At 45.0% G+C, this 21,456-nt stretch overlaps 1 protein-coding gene across 6 annotated transcripts in view; it reads right to left on the minus strand.

Annotated features, from left to right (window-relative positions):
- Nucleotides 1–21,456, minus strand: part of SCML4 (Scm polycomb group protein like 4) — a 114,754-nt gene that overhangs the window by 24,933 nt on the left and 68,365 nt on the right. For 5 of the 6 annotated variants that reach the window (XR_004804284.2, XR_004804286.2, XM_049092442.1 and 2 more), the window contains one exon: nt 19,059–19,253. Coding sequence is in view for 3 of the 6 variants with exons in the window: in XM_049092442.1 (XP_048948399.1) it covers nt 19,059–19,253 (195 nt within the window). In the remaining 3 variants the exon portion in view is untranslated. Of the gene's footprint in view, nt 1–9,262; nt 9,597–19,058; nt 19,254–21,456 lie in introns of those variants that run through there. The other variant, XM_049092445.1, reaches the window with a different exon arrangement.

Here is a 21,456-nt window from a genome sequence, read left to right on the forward strand (position 1 = left end):
TACACTTTTAAGGCTCAATCTCAGTTTGTTGAACTCTGTCTGTGAATTCTACCTATGGTCAAAAAGTGTGGGGTGTTTTGTTTTATTTCTAAGGACAAAGTTCAAGGGCATTATGGGGATAGAAAGAGAAAGAAAAATATTCTACAAATTCCCTCCCATCCCAGACAAGATCATATATGCCTAGTCTCATCAATAATCGTCCCTATACCACATATGATCAAAACGGATCTTGACACCCACAAAGAAAATGTGCTAGAGTAACAAAAACAAATAGATCCTTCAAGGTTGGCAATGAGGAAAAACAAGATCCAGATGTCTTCTTCATGCATGGATTCCTCTCATAATGCAGATATTGAAAGATTAAGATTTGATTTTAATCAAGGAGCTAGCAATTATTCTCATAGATGGGGATAGATATGGAACTTGCCTGGAAATAAAAGCCATTGCATACAGGATGACACTAAAGTAGGGCTTAGAGCAAAATTTATAGCTGTAAATACTTACATTTAAAAAGAAGAAAGATCTCAAATTGATAACCTAAACTTTCACAATAAGATACTGGGGGGGGGGGGGGGGAGAACAAACTATACCTGAAGCAAGCAGAAGGAAGGAAATAAAGATTGAAGCAGAAATTAAGTAAAGACTAGAAAAACAATGGGGAAAATCAATGCAGCCAAAGCTGGCCCTTTGGAAAAAAAAATCAACAAATTTGATAAACTTTAGCTAGATTGACCAAAGGAAAAAAGAAAAAAGTCAGATGACTAGCATCAGAAATGAAAGAGATGACATTATTACAAATCTTATAGGAACAAGATGGATCATTAAAGGGTACTATGGACTACCATATGCCAATAAATCAGGTAACTTAGAAGAAATGGACAAATTACCAAAACTGACTGAAAAAAATAGACAATCTAAGCAAACCTGTAACATGTAAAAAGCATGAATTAATAATCAAAAACTATTCACAAAGTAACCCCAGGCCCAGACGGTTCCATGAGTGGATTCTATCAAGCATTTAAAGAAAAACTAAAACCAATTCTTTACAAACTCTTCCAAAAAATAGAAGAGGAATGTTATGGACTGATGTGTACCTTCCAGAATTCATATTTTGAAGCCTTAACTCCCAAAGAGACTACATATAAGGAGATAATAAAGATTAAGTGAGGTCTTAAGGTTAGGAACTTAATCTTAGAGAACCAGTTAGGCAGATAGTACTCACAAGAAGATGAAGAGACATAAGACAGGGCATGCACATGCTGGCTCACGTACATGTGCTTTCTCTCTCTTTCTCCCTCTCTCCTTGTCCCCCAGCAACACAGATGCACAGAGAAGAGGCCAGGAAGGGACATAGCAAGACAGTGGCTGTCCACAAATCATGAAGAAAAGAGAGCTTTCAACAGAAACCAACCCTGATAAGATCTTGATCTTACACTTCTGGCCTCCAGAACTGTGAGAAAATAAATTCTGTTGGTTATGTCCCCTAGACTATGGTATTCTGTTATGGCAACCAACCAAACTGATAAGAAAGGGATACTTCCCAACTTATTCTATGAGGCCATTATTATTATTACCCTGACACCAAAACCAGAAAAAGACATCTCAAGAATAGAAAACTACAGATTAATATTTCTTATGAATATGGATGCAAATATCCTCAACAAAATCCTAGCAGATCAAATCCAGTTACATATAACATGACTTATACACCATGACCAAGTAGGATTTATCCCAGGAAGGCAAGGTTGGTTTAACAGTCAAAAATCAATTAATGTAATATGCCATCTAGATAGAATTTTTAAAAAAAGAGCACAATCATCCCAATAGTATGACAAAATTCAATGTCTTTTCCTGATAAAAACACTCAACACACTAGGAATAGAAGGGAACTTCCTCAACTGGGAAAGGGCATCTACAAAAAACCTACAGCTAACACCACAGTAAATGGTGAAAAGACTGGATGCTTCTCCTCCTAAGATCAAGAAAAAGACAAGGATGCTTATTCTCACTGTATCTATGCAATATTTTGCTGGAAGTTCCAGTCAGGGCAATTAGGTAAGAAAAAGAAAGCAAGGGCTTCTAGATGGGGAGGAAGAAAGAAAACTATCTCTTATATATAGAAAATCTAAAGAATCCATTAAAAACATTATTGGAACTAATAAACAAGTTTAGCAAGGTTGCAGGATGCAAGATCAATATGCAAATATTAGCAGCTGTGTTTCAGATTAAACAGTCTGAAAATGAAGTTAAGAAAAACAACTTCACTTATAATAGCATTAAACAGAATAAAATATGGAGGAATAGATTTAACAAAAGAAGTGTAAAACTGAAAACTACAAAACACTGTTAAAATAAAGTAAAGAAAATCTAGGGGCACCTGGGTGATTCAGTTGGTCAAGCCGCTGCCTTTGGCTCAGTCTTGATCCCGGGTTCCTGGGATCAAGCCCTATGTCGGACTCTCTGCTCAGTGGGGAGCCTGCTTCTCCTTCTCCATCTGCCTGCTGCTCCCCCTGCTTGTTCTCTCTTTCTCTCTCAAATAAATAAATGAAACCTTTAAAAAAATAAGTAAAGAAGATCTAAATAAATGGGGAAAAATCATGAATTCATGAATCCGAGGATTACATATTGTTAGGACGGCAATACACCCTAAATTGATCCACAGAGTCAATGTGATTCTTGTCAGTATCTCAGCTGACTTCTTCATAGAAATTGACAAGCTGATTCTAAAACTCACATGATTTTCGAGGGACCAAGATTAATCAAAACAATCATGCAAAAAGAACAAAATATAGCCTTCACACTTCCCAATTCCAGAGCGAACTACAAAGCAATGATAATAAAGACAGTGTGATACTGGAATAAGAATAGGCAGGAGATCAATGGAATAGAATCGAGAGTTCAGAAATAAACTGATGGGTCTACGTTCAGCTGATTCTCCACAAGGGTGCCAAAATCATTTAATGGAGAAAGAAAAATCCTTTCAACAACTGATGTTGGAACAACTGGATATCCACATGCAAAACGATGTCATTGGACCCTGACTTCATACCATACACAAAAATTCACTCACTACGGGCCAAAGACCTAAGCATGAGAACAAAAAGGTATAAAACTCTTAGAAGGAGACATAAGAATAAATCTTTATGACCTAGAATTTGGCAAATTCTACATTTGGCAGTCTTACATTTGGCACCAAAAGCATGAGCAACACAAGAAAAAATAGGTAAACTGGACTTTAACAAAATTTAAAACGTCTTTGCATTGAAAGCACCAAGAAAGTGAAAAGATTACCCATGGAATTGGAGAAAATACTTGCAAATCATATATTTCCTGAGGGACTTGTTTCCAGAGTAACCCAATAAGAAAAAGACAACCTAATTTAAAGATGGGCAAAGGACTTGACTAGACCTTTCTCCAAAGAAGATATACAAATGGCCAATAAAGACACGAAAACATGTTCCCCATCATTAGTCATTGGGAAATGCAAATCAAAACCACAAAGAAGCGTAGCTTCACACTCACAAGGATGGTTATAATAAAAAGTCAGATAATAACAAATGTCGATGATGCTGTAAAAAAAAAACTGGAACCCTCATACACTGCTGATGTGAATTGTAAAATGGTTCAGCCTCTTTGGAAAACAGTCTGGCTCTTCCTCAACTGGTTCAAACAAGAGTCACTCTACGGCCCAGCAATTCCACTCTGAGGTGGAATTCACTCAAGAGAAATGAAAACATATGTCCACACAACCATTGGTACATGAATATATACAGAAGCACTATTCTTAATAGCCCAAAGGTGGAAATAAGCCAGAAGACTAACAGCTGATGAATGGATTCACAAAATGAGCCCTATCCACACAATGGAATATTATTCAGGCATAAAAGGAAACAAATACTGATGATACTGCTACAGTGTGAATGGACCTTGAAATATTGTGCTAAGTGAAAGAAGCCAGTCACACAAAAGGTCACATATGAAGTGATTCCACTTACACGAAATGTCCAGGATAGGCAAATCTATACATCTATAAATGAGAAAAGGTAGATTAGTGGTTGCTGAGGGCATGGGGGCGGGGGGATAAGGGGTGCGAGCTAAAGGATATGTGCTTTTTGAGGTGTTGAAAGTCTTCTACCGTTGTGGCTGCACACTTCTGTGAATACACTAAAAACCACCGTGTTGTCGCACTCTTGTACGATACGTGAGTTACATCTCACTAACGCTGTTTAAAAAATTCATTGCAGAAGCCTGGTGCTAGGTGTGAACACGTCCTCGAGTGTTATATGGGCAAGTCCGACAAACGCTGCTTTGGCCGCTGCGACACGAGTAAGCTGCGTGGCCTAAGTGTGTGCATGCTCTGTGCTTTGTGTTCTGTGGCCAGTGGAGTGCTGCAGGGTGTCTTCAGGAACCTGGATGTCTACACCTTCACCTCCCACCTGAGCCGAAACCAAGAGTCAGACGCTTCCTGACTGCACCTCCTAGGGTGCCCCAGGGCCATGTTCTTTCTTAAGGCTCAACATTCGTCAGTATCCTTCCTTGCCTCTTCACCTGGATGACATCTATTGCATCTTTTCCATCTGAATCAGAAGACATCAGTGGGAAGACTCCAAAGCGGACCAGGCTATGGAGCCTATATATCAGGCTGCCTCCTAAATGGAGGGAGGAGGAGGAAAACTATACACTTACTGAGCACCTACTAGGCTAGCACCATTCTAGGCCGTAAGCAGTAAGGCTGTCATTATGCTCCCTGATGGAATGCTCTCGATATCTGAGACACCGATCCTTCTTGTGTCTCTGGTGGCAAGTGCCTTGGTACGTGTGAGGAGGCAACGTATGGTATCTGGCATAGATGGTGCGTGCACACGATAGTTATTGAGTAGGCATTTGGGCCACTGCGAGCAGTGTACACAGAATATGCATCACAATTCAGGTTATAAAGGACTAAATATAAATTCTTCATGTCGATGCATGATAAATAGTGATAAAGATGTAATGAAAACATTTATTCCGTGTATTAAATATTTTAAAGCCAAATTAAATATGTCTTCCTAGTTCTGAGAGCAGTAAGGTAGAGAATGCAGATAATTCCCCAGCCTGCACGATAGCTGGGAAATACAGATGCAGGTGGAAGATTGCTCTCCTATGATGATGTGCAGAAATGGGGAGCAAGGGAACATGGACTTTCTTGCTTTAAAAACTGCTGACGACCATGGGTGAGATCAAAGGTAATAAAAGTCAGCTTCTGGGCTATGATCCAAATGAATTCATCAAAAAATAAAACCAACTTGAGACACCATCAGGCAAGAGCCCTGTACCCAGCAAAGGATACACCAGTTACTCCAGACACAGTGGATGAACCACCGCGGAGACAGACCCATAAGCCCTCCACCCACCCCCACCACCCACCACGGCTCCGCAGAGCCTGTAACCCCCAGGAAGCCTTGGAGTGAACAGCACATTCAGGTGCACGCACTGGGGTGCCGCTCAGAATTGATGAGACACATCTGCTCAAATGTGGTTTAAACAGCCTTTTCCTCACCCTTATAAATGGGGGTGCTGACACTCACATCATACCAAAGTATGAAAATGACTGACACAATGAAGGCCATCATCATTCACCCACAGGACGGAAGAGGGCCTGCGCAGAGCAGCTAGCCCAGCATTTCCCCCAAGTGGTAGATGCCTCCCACTGGTGGGACAGGGGACGATTTTGGGTGGGACTTTGGTGTATTCGTTTCCCAAGGCTACAGAAAGTACCATAAACTTAGTGGCCTAAGATAGCAGAAATGTATTCTTTTATAGTTCTGGAAGCTAGAAATATGAAATCAAGGTGTTGGCAGGGCCAGGGCCATGTTCTTTTTTTTTTTTTTTTTTTTTTTTTAGATTTATTTATTATTTATTCGAGAGAGAGAGAGCAGAAGGAGGAGCAGAGGGAGAGGGGAAACTCAAGTAGACTCCATGCTGAGTGTGGAGCCCAATGTGGGGCTCGATCTCATGACCCTGAGACCACAACCTGAGCCTAAACTAAGAGTTGGACGCTTAACCAACTGAGTCACCCAGGCACCCAGGGCCATGTCCTTTCTTAAAGCTCAAGGGTAGTTTCCTTCCTTGCCTCTACCTAGTTGCTGGTGGTGGCCAACAATCCTTCACTGTAGAAATATCCTTCCAATCTACCTCTAAGCCCACACGGCATCTTTCCTGCACCTCTGTGTCTGTGTCCAAATGTCTTAGAAAGGCATCAGTCACTGGATGAGGGCCCATGATCTAGTATGACCTCATCTGGATTACATCTGCAAAGACCCTATTTCTTTTTTTTTATTTAGAGAGAGAGAGTACCAGCAGGTGTGGCAGGGGCAGAGGGAAAGGGAGAGAGAAAATCTTAAACAGGCTCCATGCCAAGCGTGGAGCTCGACATGGAGCTCGAACTCATGACCCTGAGATCACGACCTGAGCCGAAACCAAGAGTCAGATGCTTAACCAGCGGAGCCCCCCATGTGCCCCAAAAGACCCTATTTCTAAAGAAAAGTCCTAGTCACAGGCATTGAAAATTAGGACTTGAACACGTTATCTTTTTGGAAGACATGGCAACAGGTGAACGCTGTTTTTTTTGTAGGCATGTATTTTAGTGTCCAGCAATAAAATACAACTAGTCCATCAAACTATGATTTCCCTGATCCGGTATCATTGCTTAAAGCGATGAACAGCTAAAAAGTTAAAAAAGAAATGGATCTCTTTAAAGGAATATCTTGAGTAAACACTTTTTGCAATTGTTACGTGGAAGTAGCAAAGATTGTGAAGGCGGTGCATTGACCCCTGGAATGCACCGAATTGGTACCAAGCCCTCTTTTCAGGTGGGTGGTAACTAAGGAAAATAAATGAGCCTCTTCTTTGAAAGCTTCCTGCAAGAGACTTTACAGTCTCCCTCACAATTAGGCCATTGTACTGCAAATCTCACTGCCCAAAAGTTCCTTGCATCTAACCCCAATTCCTCTTGCTTTAGTCAAAAAGATGACTGCTGGATACCTCGCTTTTGTACTATTCAAAACTATGAAGTTGTCAACATCCAGGGAGAGAAATTATGGGTATGCAGAGCTTCTAGGAACTAAGAATTTCACAGCATGACCCGTGGATTGTTGGTTGCCTGAAACCACTATTTCGAGTCCATAAGAAGAAGGACCAAAAAACAAAACAAAACAAAAACAAAAACAAAAACAAAAGAAGAAAGACCAAATCAGTACCTGAGGAGGGAATTACGCTTCTCAGTGGGTTTTGTGGCTTTGGGGTCAGCAGTCCTGGGACTGTGGCACACGCGTGCCCTCTGCACCTCTGCACCTCCAACTCCTGCGCACACACCCGTGGCAAGCCACGGGGCTGGCAGGTTAAGACGTTCTCTGCCCTCTTCTCCCTGATATTTATTTATTTATTTATTTATTTATTTATTTATTTATTTATTTATTTAAAAAGATTTTATTCATTTATTCATGACACACACACACACACAGAGAGAGAGGCAGAGACACAGGCAGAGGAAAAGCAGGCTCCACGCAGGAAGCCTGATGTGGGACTCAGTCCCGGGTTTCCAAGATCAGGCCCTGGCCTGAAGGCAGGTGCCAAACCGCTGAGCCACCCGGGCTGCCCTTCTCCCCAATTTTTAAGAGAATCGCTTCTCATCTGATGTTGAGCTTATCACCCCGGAACCTCGTATTAAACAAGAGGATCCAACCCTGTCTCCGTTTAGGGCCGTTTGATCTCCATGGAGAACATCAGCTCAGCAAAGCGGGGTCAGGGAGAGGGGGTCTCGTGCACTTTCCCCAAAATCTCCCTGCCTCTACCCAAGAGGCAAAGGATGCCGCTTGTAAAATCATTAAATCTTCCCTCCAGAAAAGGGAATAATCTGCTCTTGTACGATCACAGGAGGAGGCTTCAATAGAAAGGCAAACACCCCAATGGTGCCAACCAAAGAAGGCGGCTACATTTTCAGGGTTTAATGTCTTAGGAACCGTCAGGAGGGCCTGGTGTTCCTTTTTCAGAATTGCTGATCTGTGAACTACATCCCCCCCCCACACACCCCTGCCACTGCATATAAATCCAGCCCATGAGCAGAGCCAAAGAACACTCTAGAAGAGTTCAAACCCACTCGAGCCTCAAGGTGTACCCATTTGCTTCTGATTTTGACCTGTGTCCAAGCCTCCCTGTTTGGGAACAAACTCGGGGGCCAGGCATGTGTGGGCACCCCCCCCTCCTCCCTCACCTCTGCAGAGGCTTCTGGGTCGCCCGCCCCATGCGACCCGTTCCTGCTGCAGTTCTGGACAGGTCGGGCAAGAGCACCTGGAATGTTGAGAAGGTCCAAAGGGAAGCAGGAAGAGACAGAAGGACAGGAAGGAGAAAGCCAGGAGCCAGAGAGAGAGAGAAAGTCCCGGAGCAGCAAGAGGGGCAGAGGGAGGCAAAAGGGACCCACATGTGTGAAAGTACAGACGCCGCTGGCAGGGTTCTAGCTCAGGCTGCTGGTGACCCCTTGTCATTTAGGACCCAAGGCCTAGCTGCTCATAGTATGTGAACTTGGCCTCTTGTTTAATCCAAAACAGTGAAGCTGGCCCTTTACTTGGATTCTTTAAGCAAATGAAGCCCTGAAAAAGCCACAATACCACCATCTGCAAAATTATTCTCAAATAATACCTATTCATGCAATAATAACTCCCAAATTCCAGAGTCTTAGAAACTATTGTTTTTCAGTACAAACAGTTCTCCCCACCCCGTCTCACGCATGCACACACACACACACACACACACACACACACACACTCGCCCTCCACTCCCCACCTTACTTCCCCACATCAGTCATAACTTCTCCATTGAAGGAGCAGCTGCACAGCGAGCCCCTTCTGTGACCATCACTGCCACCCTCCCCCGGGCTGGGGGGCCGCGGCCTTGCTGGGGATCCACGACCAGCCGGTCTGCCCAGGCTGGCAGGCAAGTCACCCCCCTGGAGCGGCGTCCAGAGGGCTCCGCGGGGGAGCAGCCCGGCAGCTCCAGGGATCCCAGCTCTGACACCCAGATGAGAAGGGGAAGTGGCCCAGGGGGCCCCCGGGGCCCTGCTGGGGGAGACCGGGCGACCACCTAGGGGTGCATGTAGCCTGTAAGCTATGGAATGCAGAGAAAGACGGGCAAGGAGAGAAGCAGAGACTGGAAGGGGGCCAGGGGGTGAGGAGCCCCGGAAACAAGAGCAGGGCCCTGGGGGAGCTGCTGGGCCTTTGTTTCCTACCTTGGTGGCTGCGACTGCCACTGCCACCGGCCGCCTCCCTGGCTGCTCTCAGCGCCCTGGGGCCCAGCACTCAGCGCTGCTGCTGCTGCTGCTGCTGCTGCTGCTGCGGGAGCCAGGGGACCTCTAAGGACTTCTCGGTGGCACAAATCAGCACATTTCCTCTCTGCCCCCGGACTGCCTTTCACTGAGGCTCTAGGGGAGGTGTGCAGACTTTCCTTCTCCCGGGCTCAGTCCCGCCCTCGTCCTTGCTCAGATAAGCTCATCACGTTCTCCCTCAGGTCCCTCTGCGGCCTCCTGTCCCGGCCTTCCCGGTTCAAAGGGCACCAGGCCACACCACCTATGGGGCTTGGCATTTCATTCGCTTCAATTAAATTTTCCATTAACTTGGTCTCTGGCCAGTATAGATTTTTCCCTTTAAGCTCGTCTCAAAGCTCAGATCACTCAGGCCTCAGAATCAACCTTATGACTCCCCTCTGGTCCATTTAAGTACATTTATATATTTTCTCCCCTAATGAGATGCACAGAGACCAGCCATAATTTTAACGCCTGACACCTGAACTTCTGCAGCCCTCCCCAGTGTTTCTGGTTTGCCTAAGACTTTGTTCTAGGCCTATGGCTTGATTTTTGCCTGTGAAAATTTCGCCCAAAGGCAGTTCTGCCCAAAGTCAGCCGTCTGGGATAATGAATGCCCTTCCAGTCTCACGAGGAGAGGAGAGCAGGTTCCATAAGCACCCCCCTCAGGTCTTGCAGCTTTGCCAGGCCTCCACCCACGTTGTTATGGCCAACTCCTAAGAGGTGGGGGAGGGCGAGGGTAGGGGGCCACCTTTCGCAGGTATGCTGTTTCCTCAACAGCCCCCAGACTTTTTGGTCTTTTTAGAACTTTCGGGAAATTAAAAGCGGTCCTCAAACAAGAAGAGGTTGGAGTCACCAGGATAGAGGACAGGTTGTAAGTTCTGGTTCTAAAGGGACATCCTGACTTTCAGGGAGGCTGAGGATACCTTCCAGGATTCCTAACGCTAGTGAAGCAAGCTGCCAGGTTGGGAGATGCTCTGTGGAGAGGCCTATATATGGGAAGAAACCAACAGCTGAATCCTGCCAACAACCCCACGAATAAGCTAGGAAGTGGATCCTTTCCTAGTTGAGCTTCGAGATACAGCCTGGTGTGGGACCCAGAGCCAGGAGACCCAGTTAAGTGGCCCCTGAACTCCTGAGTCACAAGAAACTGAGATAATAAATGTTATTTTAAGCCACTAAGTTTTGGGGTAATTGGTCGTACAGCTAACTAATACAGATGAGAAAAGTGTATTTGTTTCATTTCTCTTGACTCCAAATATCAGGTTGGAAATCATAATGATTAATTCAGTTGCAGCTAGGAAGTTTCTGCCAAAGAGTACCTATTCGGTTCTCTGCCAGAAAGTTTATGGGATTTTTTTCAGCAAATGGCTTACTGCTTATGTACAAGACCCAGAAACTACCCAGGAATAGGAGAGAGTTCATGAAATTTATCTTAGAGTGGTATATAATGGCTTAATTGGAACATCCATGCATTTAACAATAATTATTGAATACTTGTCTGTGCTTCCTCAGTATCTACAGGACTCAAAAGAGAACATAAGCCTTGCAATGCAAAGAGGTTCAATGAATTACTGAACATTGAAAAAATCAGTTTTAAACTCCACAAAATTCAGGCCTTTTCCACGAGGGTATATTTTTCCCTTTTAGCTCAATATTTTTTTTTTTTCAGATTTTATTTTTTTAAGTACTCTCGACACCCAGAGGCTCAAACTTACAACTCTGAGATCAAGAGTCATGTGCTCTACTGATGAGCCAGCCAGGTGTCCCTAGCTCAGTGTTTTAAAATATGTACAGAGAAACACCTGGGTGGCTCAGTGGTTGAACATCTGCCTTCGGCCCAGGGTGTAATCCCGGGGTCCTGGAATCGAGTCCCCCATAGGGCTCCCTGCAGGGAGCCTGCTTCTCCCTCTGCCTATGTTTCCGCTTCTCTCTCTGTGTCCCTCATGAATAAATAAATAAAATCTTTTATAAAATTAAATAAAATATGTACAGATATTATAATTTCATAAATGACATAATCGAAAACACAATAAATAAATTTTCCTAAATGAACTCATATTGATGCCTGGGGGCAGAACTCAGATTAGAAATCCTACCCTGGTGAACACTCTGCATCTTATGCTGTAGTAGCTCCGGCGGGGCTCCCCCTGGACCTATCTGTCTGAAAATATAGGAATTCCTTTGTATTTGCTGCAGGACTTGTGGACACTCCTCTTTGAACCTTTCCATCAACACTTTCTAGAGGATTCTTAACACCTGAGTTGGATACTGATACTCCTTGCTCTCCTCCCACATGACCCTCTTTCCAACCCTTGGCTTGAGAACAGCACAGCTCATTTTGTTCACATGGGCCGGGCTGTGATGGGGCAAGCACAGCTCTGGGATATTCCAGTCACTGGCTTGCAGTGAGAGACAAGCAGCTGCAGGGAATCTGGTATAACACACCTTCCTTCTTCTTCTTCTTCTTTTTTTTCCTTTTTTTTTTGCCTCCATCGTTCCACATATTATTTAAAATACCAGGTCAAACTCTGCCTAATGTCTGGTGGAGTAGGCCACTCTGTGTGGGTTTTGTAAAGACAGGTGAGCTCTCCTGGTGTCTGGAATGATGGGCTTGGCCTATCCTGTGGCTGTCATCCAGCCAGGATGTACCCTGAGCACAGATGCATGAATGAAACACTCTTTGGAGCCAAGATAGGAAACCCAGAAGGATAAAAGAGAATTAATGTATTTGGAGTACAGTTTTGGCCTGGATTTTGCTAAATGGGGGGTTGGGGTTTGTTTTGTTCTTTTACATCGTGACGAGATGAACTGACACAGGTGCACCACAAGCCACTTGTGAACATCCATTTTGTGCAGTCAGGCTTCTGAGTTTCTGAGCCGGGGAAACAGGACGTACACCCTACCTGGCAAGTGTTGGGTCACAGGACGCTACTGACAACTGGCTTGGGAGGCAAGCAAAGGGTCAGGGAAGAGAAGACCTGGGCTCACTTTCCTCCCCATGGCGACCTTTCTGTGTGGCTCTGAACCAGTGGCCTTGACTCTGCGGGCCTCAGTGCATCCCAAATGGGAAAGCTCACTCAATGTTTGCTGACTGACTGAATGATGTTTCCACATAATATAACTCATGGGACACTTGATAAGCTCTATTTCCTTGTAGAAATCAACAATCTTTCAGAAAGATAGGTATTCCCTGTGTAGTCATTCTCTGTAGTGCTATCATGTTAGATGAACCTGTAGTTCAACAAGGAAGCAGATTTGATTTCCAGAGGCTGGGTATATGGGTTCAGCTGTAATGGAACACACTGTGAATGTCTGTTACGCCGATGGTTTTCTGGAACCTGGCTCAAAGACCACCAAGCCCAGGAAGAAAACATCAAGCTTCAAGAACAAATGTCCTTCCTCATCTCCCACCCCTACCATCTGTGTATCGAAAAAGCTACTTGAGAAAAAGTAAACAGTTTGTTCCCATCACGTTAGAGCTTCAAAGGCAGGAAACCAATCGTGAAATTAGATCTCGCAGAAGAGTTCAGCTATCACATTTGTGGTTTCCAGAGGTCTCCCGCACTCTTGGCGAGCGGACGACGTGTTCTGTTGTGTTGCATAGAGTTCAAGTCATAAACATTTGCTGCAGACCTGTTACATCTCAGGCTCTGCCCCCCAAGTCTATCCAGCAGGGAGACGAGATCCGGACCCAGATTCTTGCAAGAGAAGGCAAAATTAAGTGTCACTGAGGATGTGTCAACAAGGGTCTGGGAGAATGGATGGCCATCTTCTCGGGATTTGGGGTGGCTTGAAGGACAGCAGGGATCCTGCTGCGGCAGGTGGCCAGGCCACACTGAGGACTTTGCCTGTCTTCTTTTCTTGAAGATCATCTCACCAGTGCAGCAAACCTGTCCTTTCTCACCTGGACTTGCACACCTGCCTCCTCCTCTCCATGGGCATTGGAGCATCTTCAGTGGCAACACTTGTACAGGGGAGGCACTGTCCTAATGCAAACAGACTTATTTTACTGCAAACCTGAAATGAAGTATACATTTCCCTAGATGAGCCCACGCTTTATCATGCAAAATGTGGTCGCTGCCCCATAGCAGCACCAATACCACTTGTGTACCTGTTAGAAATGCAGACCCCCAGGCCCCACGCCAGCCCCCCGAGGCTAGAATCTGCACTGGAACAAGATGCCAGGTGGTTCCTGAGCACAATAAAGTCTGGAAAACACTGGCTAACATTTATTTATAATTGAGGCCTTTTCTTTTCAGTATTCAAAGATTAAGGTAAAATTTCCCTGTGATCATCGCATGGCTTCTGACAGAACCACGAATGTTATCAGATCCACGTTTCTGCCTCCATTCTCCTAAAGCACCAGAGAGCTGCTCTACTTCCTAAAACACACCACGTGGGGCTGTCGGTTAAGAGAATTAAAGGGAAATAATCAGAGTTCCTGAAATCAAGCCAAGAACTCTACCGTCCAGACTGGATTCAGGTAGTCTGGTCTTCCCCTGACACAGGAGAAAGATCACAGGAGAAAGTTTAGGTATCAAAGGTCTGAGAATGCGATTTGGGAGATGCCCTCTCTCTGTTCCGATGTGAGCCGCTCTGTCTTGGTTTCCTCACTTTCATCTCTTGGGGGCCCCCCGGGGGGCACCCGCTGCTCAGAGCTAGCCTCTGTCACCTCCAGCTGTGACATCTCCTCCTACTTCTCCGCTGGGTTATTAGCGTTCCCCCTAATGGCTCCAACAGGTGGGCATCTGCACTTGTCACTGGTAATGGGGAGATCACTACCGTTCAAGCCGTCCCTTCTACTTCTGTGGCTTTGACATTTCTTTTTTAAAAAATATTTTATTTATTTATTCATTCATGAGAGACACAGGGAGAGAGAGAGAGACAGAGGGAGAAGGAGGCTCCTTGCGGGGAGCCCAATGTGGGACTCGATCCCGAGACCCCAGGATCATGACCTGAGCCCAAGGCAGATGCTCGACCACTGATCCACCCAGGCGTCCCTGGCTTTGGTGTTTCAAAGTTCCTTAGGAATACAACCTACCTGACTCCCAAGGGAGATATCTTGTAAGTGTTCCACCTGGGTCCGCAGCTGCCAAGTTCTCTACCTTAGTGGAGGGTAAGGAGAGCATCCCTTAAATCCACACTTCTCAAACTATAATGTGTCTTCAAAACACCTGGGATCTCTTGTTAATGAGTGTGGGAGGGCCTCTGAGCTTTTGCCTTTCTCAGGTGATGAGGATGCTCCTGACCAGAGTCTGAGTGGGGAGACCTTAGGTTGAATTAAATCTATCAGCAGAGCCACAGAGAGCAATCCCACATGACCTGCTGTCATATACTGGATCAGGAAATCATGTCTTCCCCCAAATCATCCAGTTTTTGACCACAAACCTTGTTTCTGGGGCACCTGGGTGGCTCAGTCGGTTAAGCGTTTGCCTTCATTCAGCTCAGGTCATGGTCCCAAGGTCCCGGAGTAGAGCCCCACATCTGTGGGCTCCCTGCTCAGCCTCTGGCTGCTTCTCCCTACCCCTCTCAAATAAATAAATAAAATCTTTAAAAACAACAACAACAACAACAACAACAACAACAACAACCTTGTTTCTTTGATAGTTCCTTATATGTCATGGTTTTGCATTTTCTTCTCATCTGATTAACCATCTTCTAGAAATGCTCTCATAAGTGTTGACAAACCCTGAAACTGTGTGGCACCAAGGCTGATAGATTAGAGCTTGGACTGAACAACACTGGGGCAGAGAGCAACCTGGTGCAAACGAGCTCAAGACTGTGCAGTCGTGTTTAGGAATGACGTGGAGGGGGATCCCTGGGTGGCGCAGCGGTTTGGAGCCTGCCTTTGGCCCAGGGCGCGATCCTGGAGACCCGGGATCGAATCCCACGTCAGGCTCCCGGTGCATGGAGCCTGCTTCTCCCTCTGCCTGTGTCTCTGCCTCTCTCTCTCTCTCTCTCTCTCTGTGACTATCATTAATAAAAAAAATCTTTAAAAAAAAAAAAAAAAAAAGGAATGACGTGGAGGGATATGGAGCCTCCATCCCTTTCCCCTTACATGTGCCCTTCTTGCCACAATAGTGGGTGATAAGCTAACTCTTCATCTGAAGTAATAATAATTTAATGTGTTACCCTTTAAGGGAAATTTGACAAGGCAATCTTAAAAAGGCGATGTCTTAATCTAAAGGCAAACTCTCTACTGGTGTCATTTTAGGCTCCACAGCAGACTGGTGGAAACGACTTGTGGCAAGGGGGCCACTTAGAGCGTACGGTGACATAGCTGCTTCTTCCACTTTCTGTTTGGTTCCCAGACACATGAGACATACTGTGCTCGGTTCTGCAACACCTATGGCATGGAAACAATTTCCCCAAGGTTGGTGGATTTGGAGCAATTCACGTTTTCAAATCAGCCATGGGCTAGGGAAGGGCTCATGAAGACAATTCGAGTCATTGCTTCTGAAGCCAAGCCAACTAGGAAGCAAAGCAGCCTTCAGGTAGAAATAACTGTCTCAGTCAAGGGAAGAAGTGAGGCAGCTGCACTGCTCCAGGAAAGAGACGGGAACTTTCTCCAGCCTGGTGAGCTTGGGAGGGAAGAGAATATCCTAGAAACCAAGGCAAGAGTTTCCTCAATAATCACTTAAGGAAAGCCGAAGGGGGGTTCCTGGAACAGGATGTTAAAACGAAACCATTTTAGTTTCAGTTTGGGCTGAGGCTGCAAGACAACAGACACCCCAAGGTAGAGTGAAGTGTGCAGGTCTTGCAAAAAAAAAAAAAAAAAAGATGGTGGAAAGCCAGTTTTATACCTATAGGTGACTACCTACATCTAACCTGCAAAAGAAATATAGAGGTTGAGAAACAGGCTGACTAGAAGATGAATTATGGAGAGAACAGTCTAGTATATTCCCAAGGGTTCCAAAGTGGCCATATGAATAGCTTGATATCTATCTCTGGAGCTCGAGATATGCAAGGGATTATTGTTTGATTCCCATGGGAAATCTAAAAGTGTGGCTACTCGGATGGACAAAGGAGAGGTGCCTGCAGGGTTCAGCCTGCATGCCCAGAGTTTGTTTGGGCAAAGGATGTGCAGTGTTTGTCAGGGGCCAGATGTAGGACATCAGAAGAGAGATCTAGGGGTGCCTAGGTGGTTCAGTTGGCTAAGCATCCTGGGATCGAGACTCAGGTCAGGCCCCCACTCAGTGGGGAGTCTACTTGTCTCTCTCCCTCTGCCCCTCCCCACACTTGTGTTCACTCTCTCACAGATAAAGAAAATCTTTAAAAAAATAAAAATTTAAAAATAAAAAGTTTGTTTTAGAACACGAAAAAAGAAGAGAGATCTAAAGTAAAGTCTTTGGGGCGTCTGGGTGGCTCAGCTGGTTGCATCTGACTCCGATTTTGGCCCAGGTCATGATCTCAAGGTTGTGAGATTGAGCTCCCTGTGGGGCTCTGCCCTGGCCTGCTGAGGATTCTCTTTCCCTCTCCTTCTCACCCTCCCCCTGCCTCTTAAAAAAGTTAGATCATCTCAGATTCTTTCTGTGGGACTGCCTGGTGGCACAAAGGGACCTCTGCAGAAAGAAGCTAGAGATTTACCTGCAGATTTGGGGCCATGGAAGGAATTGTAAGTGACCAGGTGACCAGCCAGAGAAGAGTTAGATTTGTCCATGTCAAGGAAAGTGCAGGTGAGAGATGGTAGGATCACCAAAGCACCCGTGTAAGAGCCCAGAGGATGAAGAATCAGCTTTAAACACCTGCCAGAACTAGGGAGCATGATTCCTACTCACAGCAGGATTAGTCAAGTAAAAACTCTCCTACCTCTTGCCTCTCTTCCTTCCCCTACTCTGGTCATGAAGGATTCAAAATCATTATTAGCTAGATATGAGAAGGGGCAAAAATACAAAGTTCGGTGTGAGGTGGAGAGAAGCCAACTGGCCTGAAGCACGTCTGAACTGGGAAAGGGGAGTAGTTCTAACTTTGAGTGAAATTTGAAGTTTGATTATTACACTGACCTAGATATATTAATTATTGAGTAGAGAATGTTTCATTACCTGAAAGGAGCAAGAGAAGTCATAAGATTTGTCCAAAATTTCATCCATGGACAGAATAAAGTGGTCCCACAGGATTCATTTAAAGAAGAATGGAAGACATGAATTATGGGACTTTATGATTATATCCTATGGGTCATTGCTTGTTCAACGTAACAGTGCTTCAGTGGTTTGCACAGTGAAATCAGATCATTCTGCTCTCCCCACTGCAAGATTCACTAAAAGACACATTAGCTTTAGGATATGTTCCTGAGTCAGCTAAGGCTTCCAGGAGAGGCCAGAGCCATACTGTCAGAACCAGAAAGCGTACCATGCGTGAGCAACCCCAACACCCTATTTAGGAAATGAAGGCTCAGAGAGAAGAAAAGATTTTCCCAAGCTTGCACATGTAGAGACATCAAATACAAACAAACAAAAACAATAAAGCACAAATATATATAGTATCTGCTCACATAGACCATATTTAATTAGGTAGCGTTCTTTGTAGAGGCCAAATTTCTTCCCATTTCCCAGGTCTCAGGGAGATTAATGTAAAATTGTAAACAGCCTTCTTGACAGTATCTAAAAATAAAAACCTATGCGAAGAATCTAGGTTTTTTCTTCTCTGCTGTCCTCTTAAGCTTAAGATAGAGCCACTCTTATTATAAGCATCTTTTTGTTGAAGGCTCGAAGCCTATCTGTGACCACATACGTGCGAATGTATTCATTTTGCATTATTTGTAGTAGTCACTCAATACCCCTAAAACTTTCCCAAGCTCATGCATTTGTCTTATCACAACACAAGATCTCACATGATGCTTAGACCAGAAGAGGGCTCAGTAAATGTTTGTAGAATGACATAATGCCTAGGTTCCAGTTTCACTGGCTATGCGTTCTTTATATATCAACAATACTGCTTCCAGACAAAGAAAAAAGGCAACATTTCTGCTCATCCTCGGGAACCTGGAATCTGGGCCTAGAGTCATGTTCAACTTTTTTATTATTATTATTATATATTTTTTTCATGTTCAATTTTTTACGAATCCATTACTCAAGATCACTAAGTGGAGGTTCCTAGCCCCTTGAGCAGAATGTTGTGGCCCCTACGTGCCCTTACCAACCTTCCCAGCAGCTTTCCTATGCTGAGCTACTCTGCAACAAAAGGCAGTCAGCCCCTGGATCGCTTTCCATCCTGTGATGACAGAGAAACACTGACTCTTACTGAAAAACCTATTTGACTCATGGCCTATTGATGTGGGTGGGTGGGTCCCTGTGGCCCTCAGGTAAGACCAACATAATCTATTCCTTAGCCCTAGTTTCTTCAGGATTCCTTTGTTCCTCACTGTTGTAGACTTTCAGTGACTCAGCAATGATGGATAAGTGTCCAAGAGTCTTAATTAGAGGAGAGTGAAGAAAATCATTCATTATCTGTGATGTGGTCTCATTGTCTAAGTTCTAGCACCATAGGCCTGAAAGCTCTAACATCAGCTCTCAGTAGCTGGAATAATCTCTTCCCACTACAGCCTGTATGGGGACTGTCTAGGCAGCCTTCGTCCTGGCCATTCCTGATCTTTCCCAGGGTAGGGGGTAGGCAGAGAAGCAGCCTGGGAGCCTCCAGCAGGAGAGCTCACCAGAGCTTCCAGGAGGGCAGGGACATCTGGGACCACCTGTGCGCACAGGGAAGACAGACAGACAAAGCCTACCTGACTCCATCCTGCCTTCCTTCTTCTCCTGGGCTTCTTCAGAGCCCCTGGAGCCCCTGGGGAAGGGCTGGTGGCTGAAGAGGTCATCACACAGGAGGCTTCGGCACAGCTTGGCGAGGAAGCGGAGGACATACCCGATGCTGTTCACCACAGGCAGGCTCCGCAGGTGCTGCTTCCCATCAAAGGATGCCGAGACTGGAAAGCCACAGAGACAGCAACTCACCATGGGGCACGAGGGCCATGGGTCCATGCAAGGAGGATTTTGTTTGTTAAGTTGTGCTTTGTTCTTAACTAAGCTTTATTCAGATTTCACCTGTCACTTAATGTCCTGTTTGTGTTCCAGGATCTCATCCAGAATCCCATACTGGGTTTAGTTGTCACATCTCCTTAGTCTCCTCTGGTTTGGGACTGGTTCCCAGTCTTTCCTTGTTTGGCATAACCTTGACAGTTTTGAAGAGTACCGGTCAGGTATTCTGTTAAATGTCCTTCAATATGTGGTTTTCGAATGTTTTTCTCATGATCTGACTGGGATTAAGGTTTTGGGGGAAGAATCGAAGCGCCCCTGTCATCACATCAGATCAGGGGTATGTGATGTCCACAGGACATCACTAGGATGTCAGCCTTCATCACCTGGCCAGATAGTGCTTGCTGCATTTCTCCACTGCATCCTCCCTATTCCATTCCTTGGAAACAGGTCACAAGGTCATGTTCACACTCAAGGGCAGTGAAGGGATTAAGCTCTACCTCCTGAGGAGGGGAGAGTCTCTATATCATTTGAATTCTTTATAAGAGAAAACTTCCGTTTTCCTTCCTTCCTTCCTTCCATTATTTATTAATATCAGTGTAGATGCAATATATGTATTTTGCGTTGTAGGTTATCCAATACTATACTATTTACTTTGTTGCTTAATTTGCTCCATCTTTTGTCTTTGGGACTTTTGGTGTCCTGTGTCCCTATGACATGCCCCCATTTTTTAAAGCAATTTTTGGTTACTGACACTTCAATATGCTTCAAATTCATCGTGAATTTTTCCTGCCCCTGCCCTAAATCAGCCATTTCTCCGACAGCCCTAGTTCCCTGTTACTGAAGAGTGATCTTTAGAAACCAAGATTTGGACACTGGATATGCTCATTGCTACTGGAGTGTCAGTAGCTTTGGGTCATTCCGGTGGAGAGAGCTAAGAATCATATGTATGTATACAATTCTATTATGATTATTTCTCTGGAGAGAGAGAGAGAGAGAGAGAGAGAGATGGATAGAGTGAGTTCAATCAATAGATTGATTGGGGGATCTAGATCTAGATAGATAGATAGATATATCCAAATAAACCTGAGTTCATGCTGAGGTCTCTAGCTCTAATCCAGCATCACAGAGTTCAGGGTTCTTTCTACCCTTCTGGGGAAGAACCCTTAAAAGGAACAATAATTTCTCCATGGTGATTCTAGATGAAATTCAATTTCTATAGGGTTACTAGAATTTAGAAGAAATACGTTTCTTCCAGCATGTTCCTTTCTATAATTGTCCTCGCAGCCTCTCTCACCCCATGACGCTTGAATACCAGCTCCGCTGTTCCACAGGAGCAGACCCTAAGAGGACAATTTGCTCCCACCCAGGTCTCCGCCATTCATTGTCAACACCTAGAGGGCAGCCCTGTTTTCCATATTTTATCCCAAGGCAGGCACATGGCAGGGACTGGGGCAGGGGCAACACCAGAACTAGTTTTGATTTTAGAACTAAAATAAAAACAAGATATTTTAATTAGAAATCAAAAGAATCCATTTTTGGTATGTACTGCTCTTTATAGTTTGACAAGAGCATTCACATCCATCGGCTCATTCAGGCTTCCTGACTCTCTGGTGAGGAGAGTAGACAAAAAGTTATTACCCCGTGTTACAGATGAGGAGATTGGGAAGAGGGTATAGAGTGATTTTTCCAGCTCATGTGGCCTCTAAGTGGCACTTGCCTGTCACGTTAATGCTCCAGGTGACTCTATTTGGGAGATCTGGCAAAAAGCTGTCACTAAGGAATTTATCCTAGCCACTCACACACTCTGGAGATTCCCTCTTAGTGCGAGTATTGCTGTTGACCTCCAATATTTTAGAAGACTAAGTGTGATGGAAACTGAACCCACAACAGGAGAGTCTGGGTCATCAGGTCTGTCCCTTAAATCAATGTTCATACACTCCCAGAGGTGCTTGGAAGGGCCACATCCTAGAAGCAGATGTGGCATTTGTGAGACCATAAAGTCTACCCCTCTGGGATAGTGTGGCTCAGACAGAGTGAGGGTTCCAGGGTACTGCACTACCAGTCCTTCGCCAAGGCCCACTCATGACAGTCGGTTTCCTTTAGCTCACTGTGCCAGCACCAATGTCACCATTTCCTGTGTTGTGCCATGGG

The sequence above is a fragment of the Canis lupus genome, chromosome 12 (genome assembly GCF_003254725.2).
Source record: "Canis lupus dingo isolate Sandy chromosome 12, ASM325472v2, whole genome shotgun sequence".
Lineage (NCBI taxonomy): Eukaryota > Metazoa > Chordata > Mammalia > Carnivora > Canidae > Canis > Canis lupus.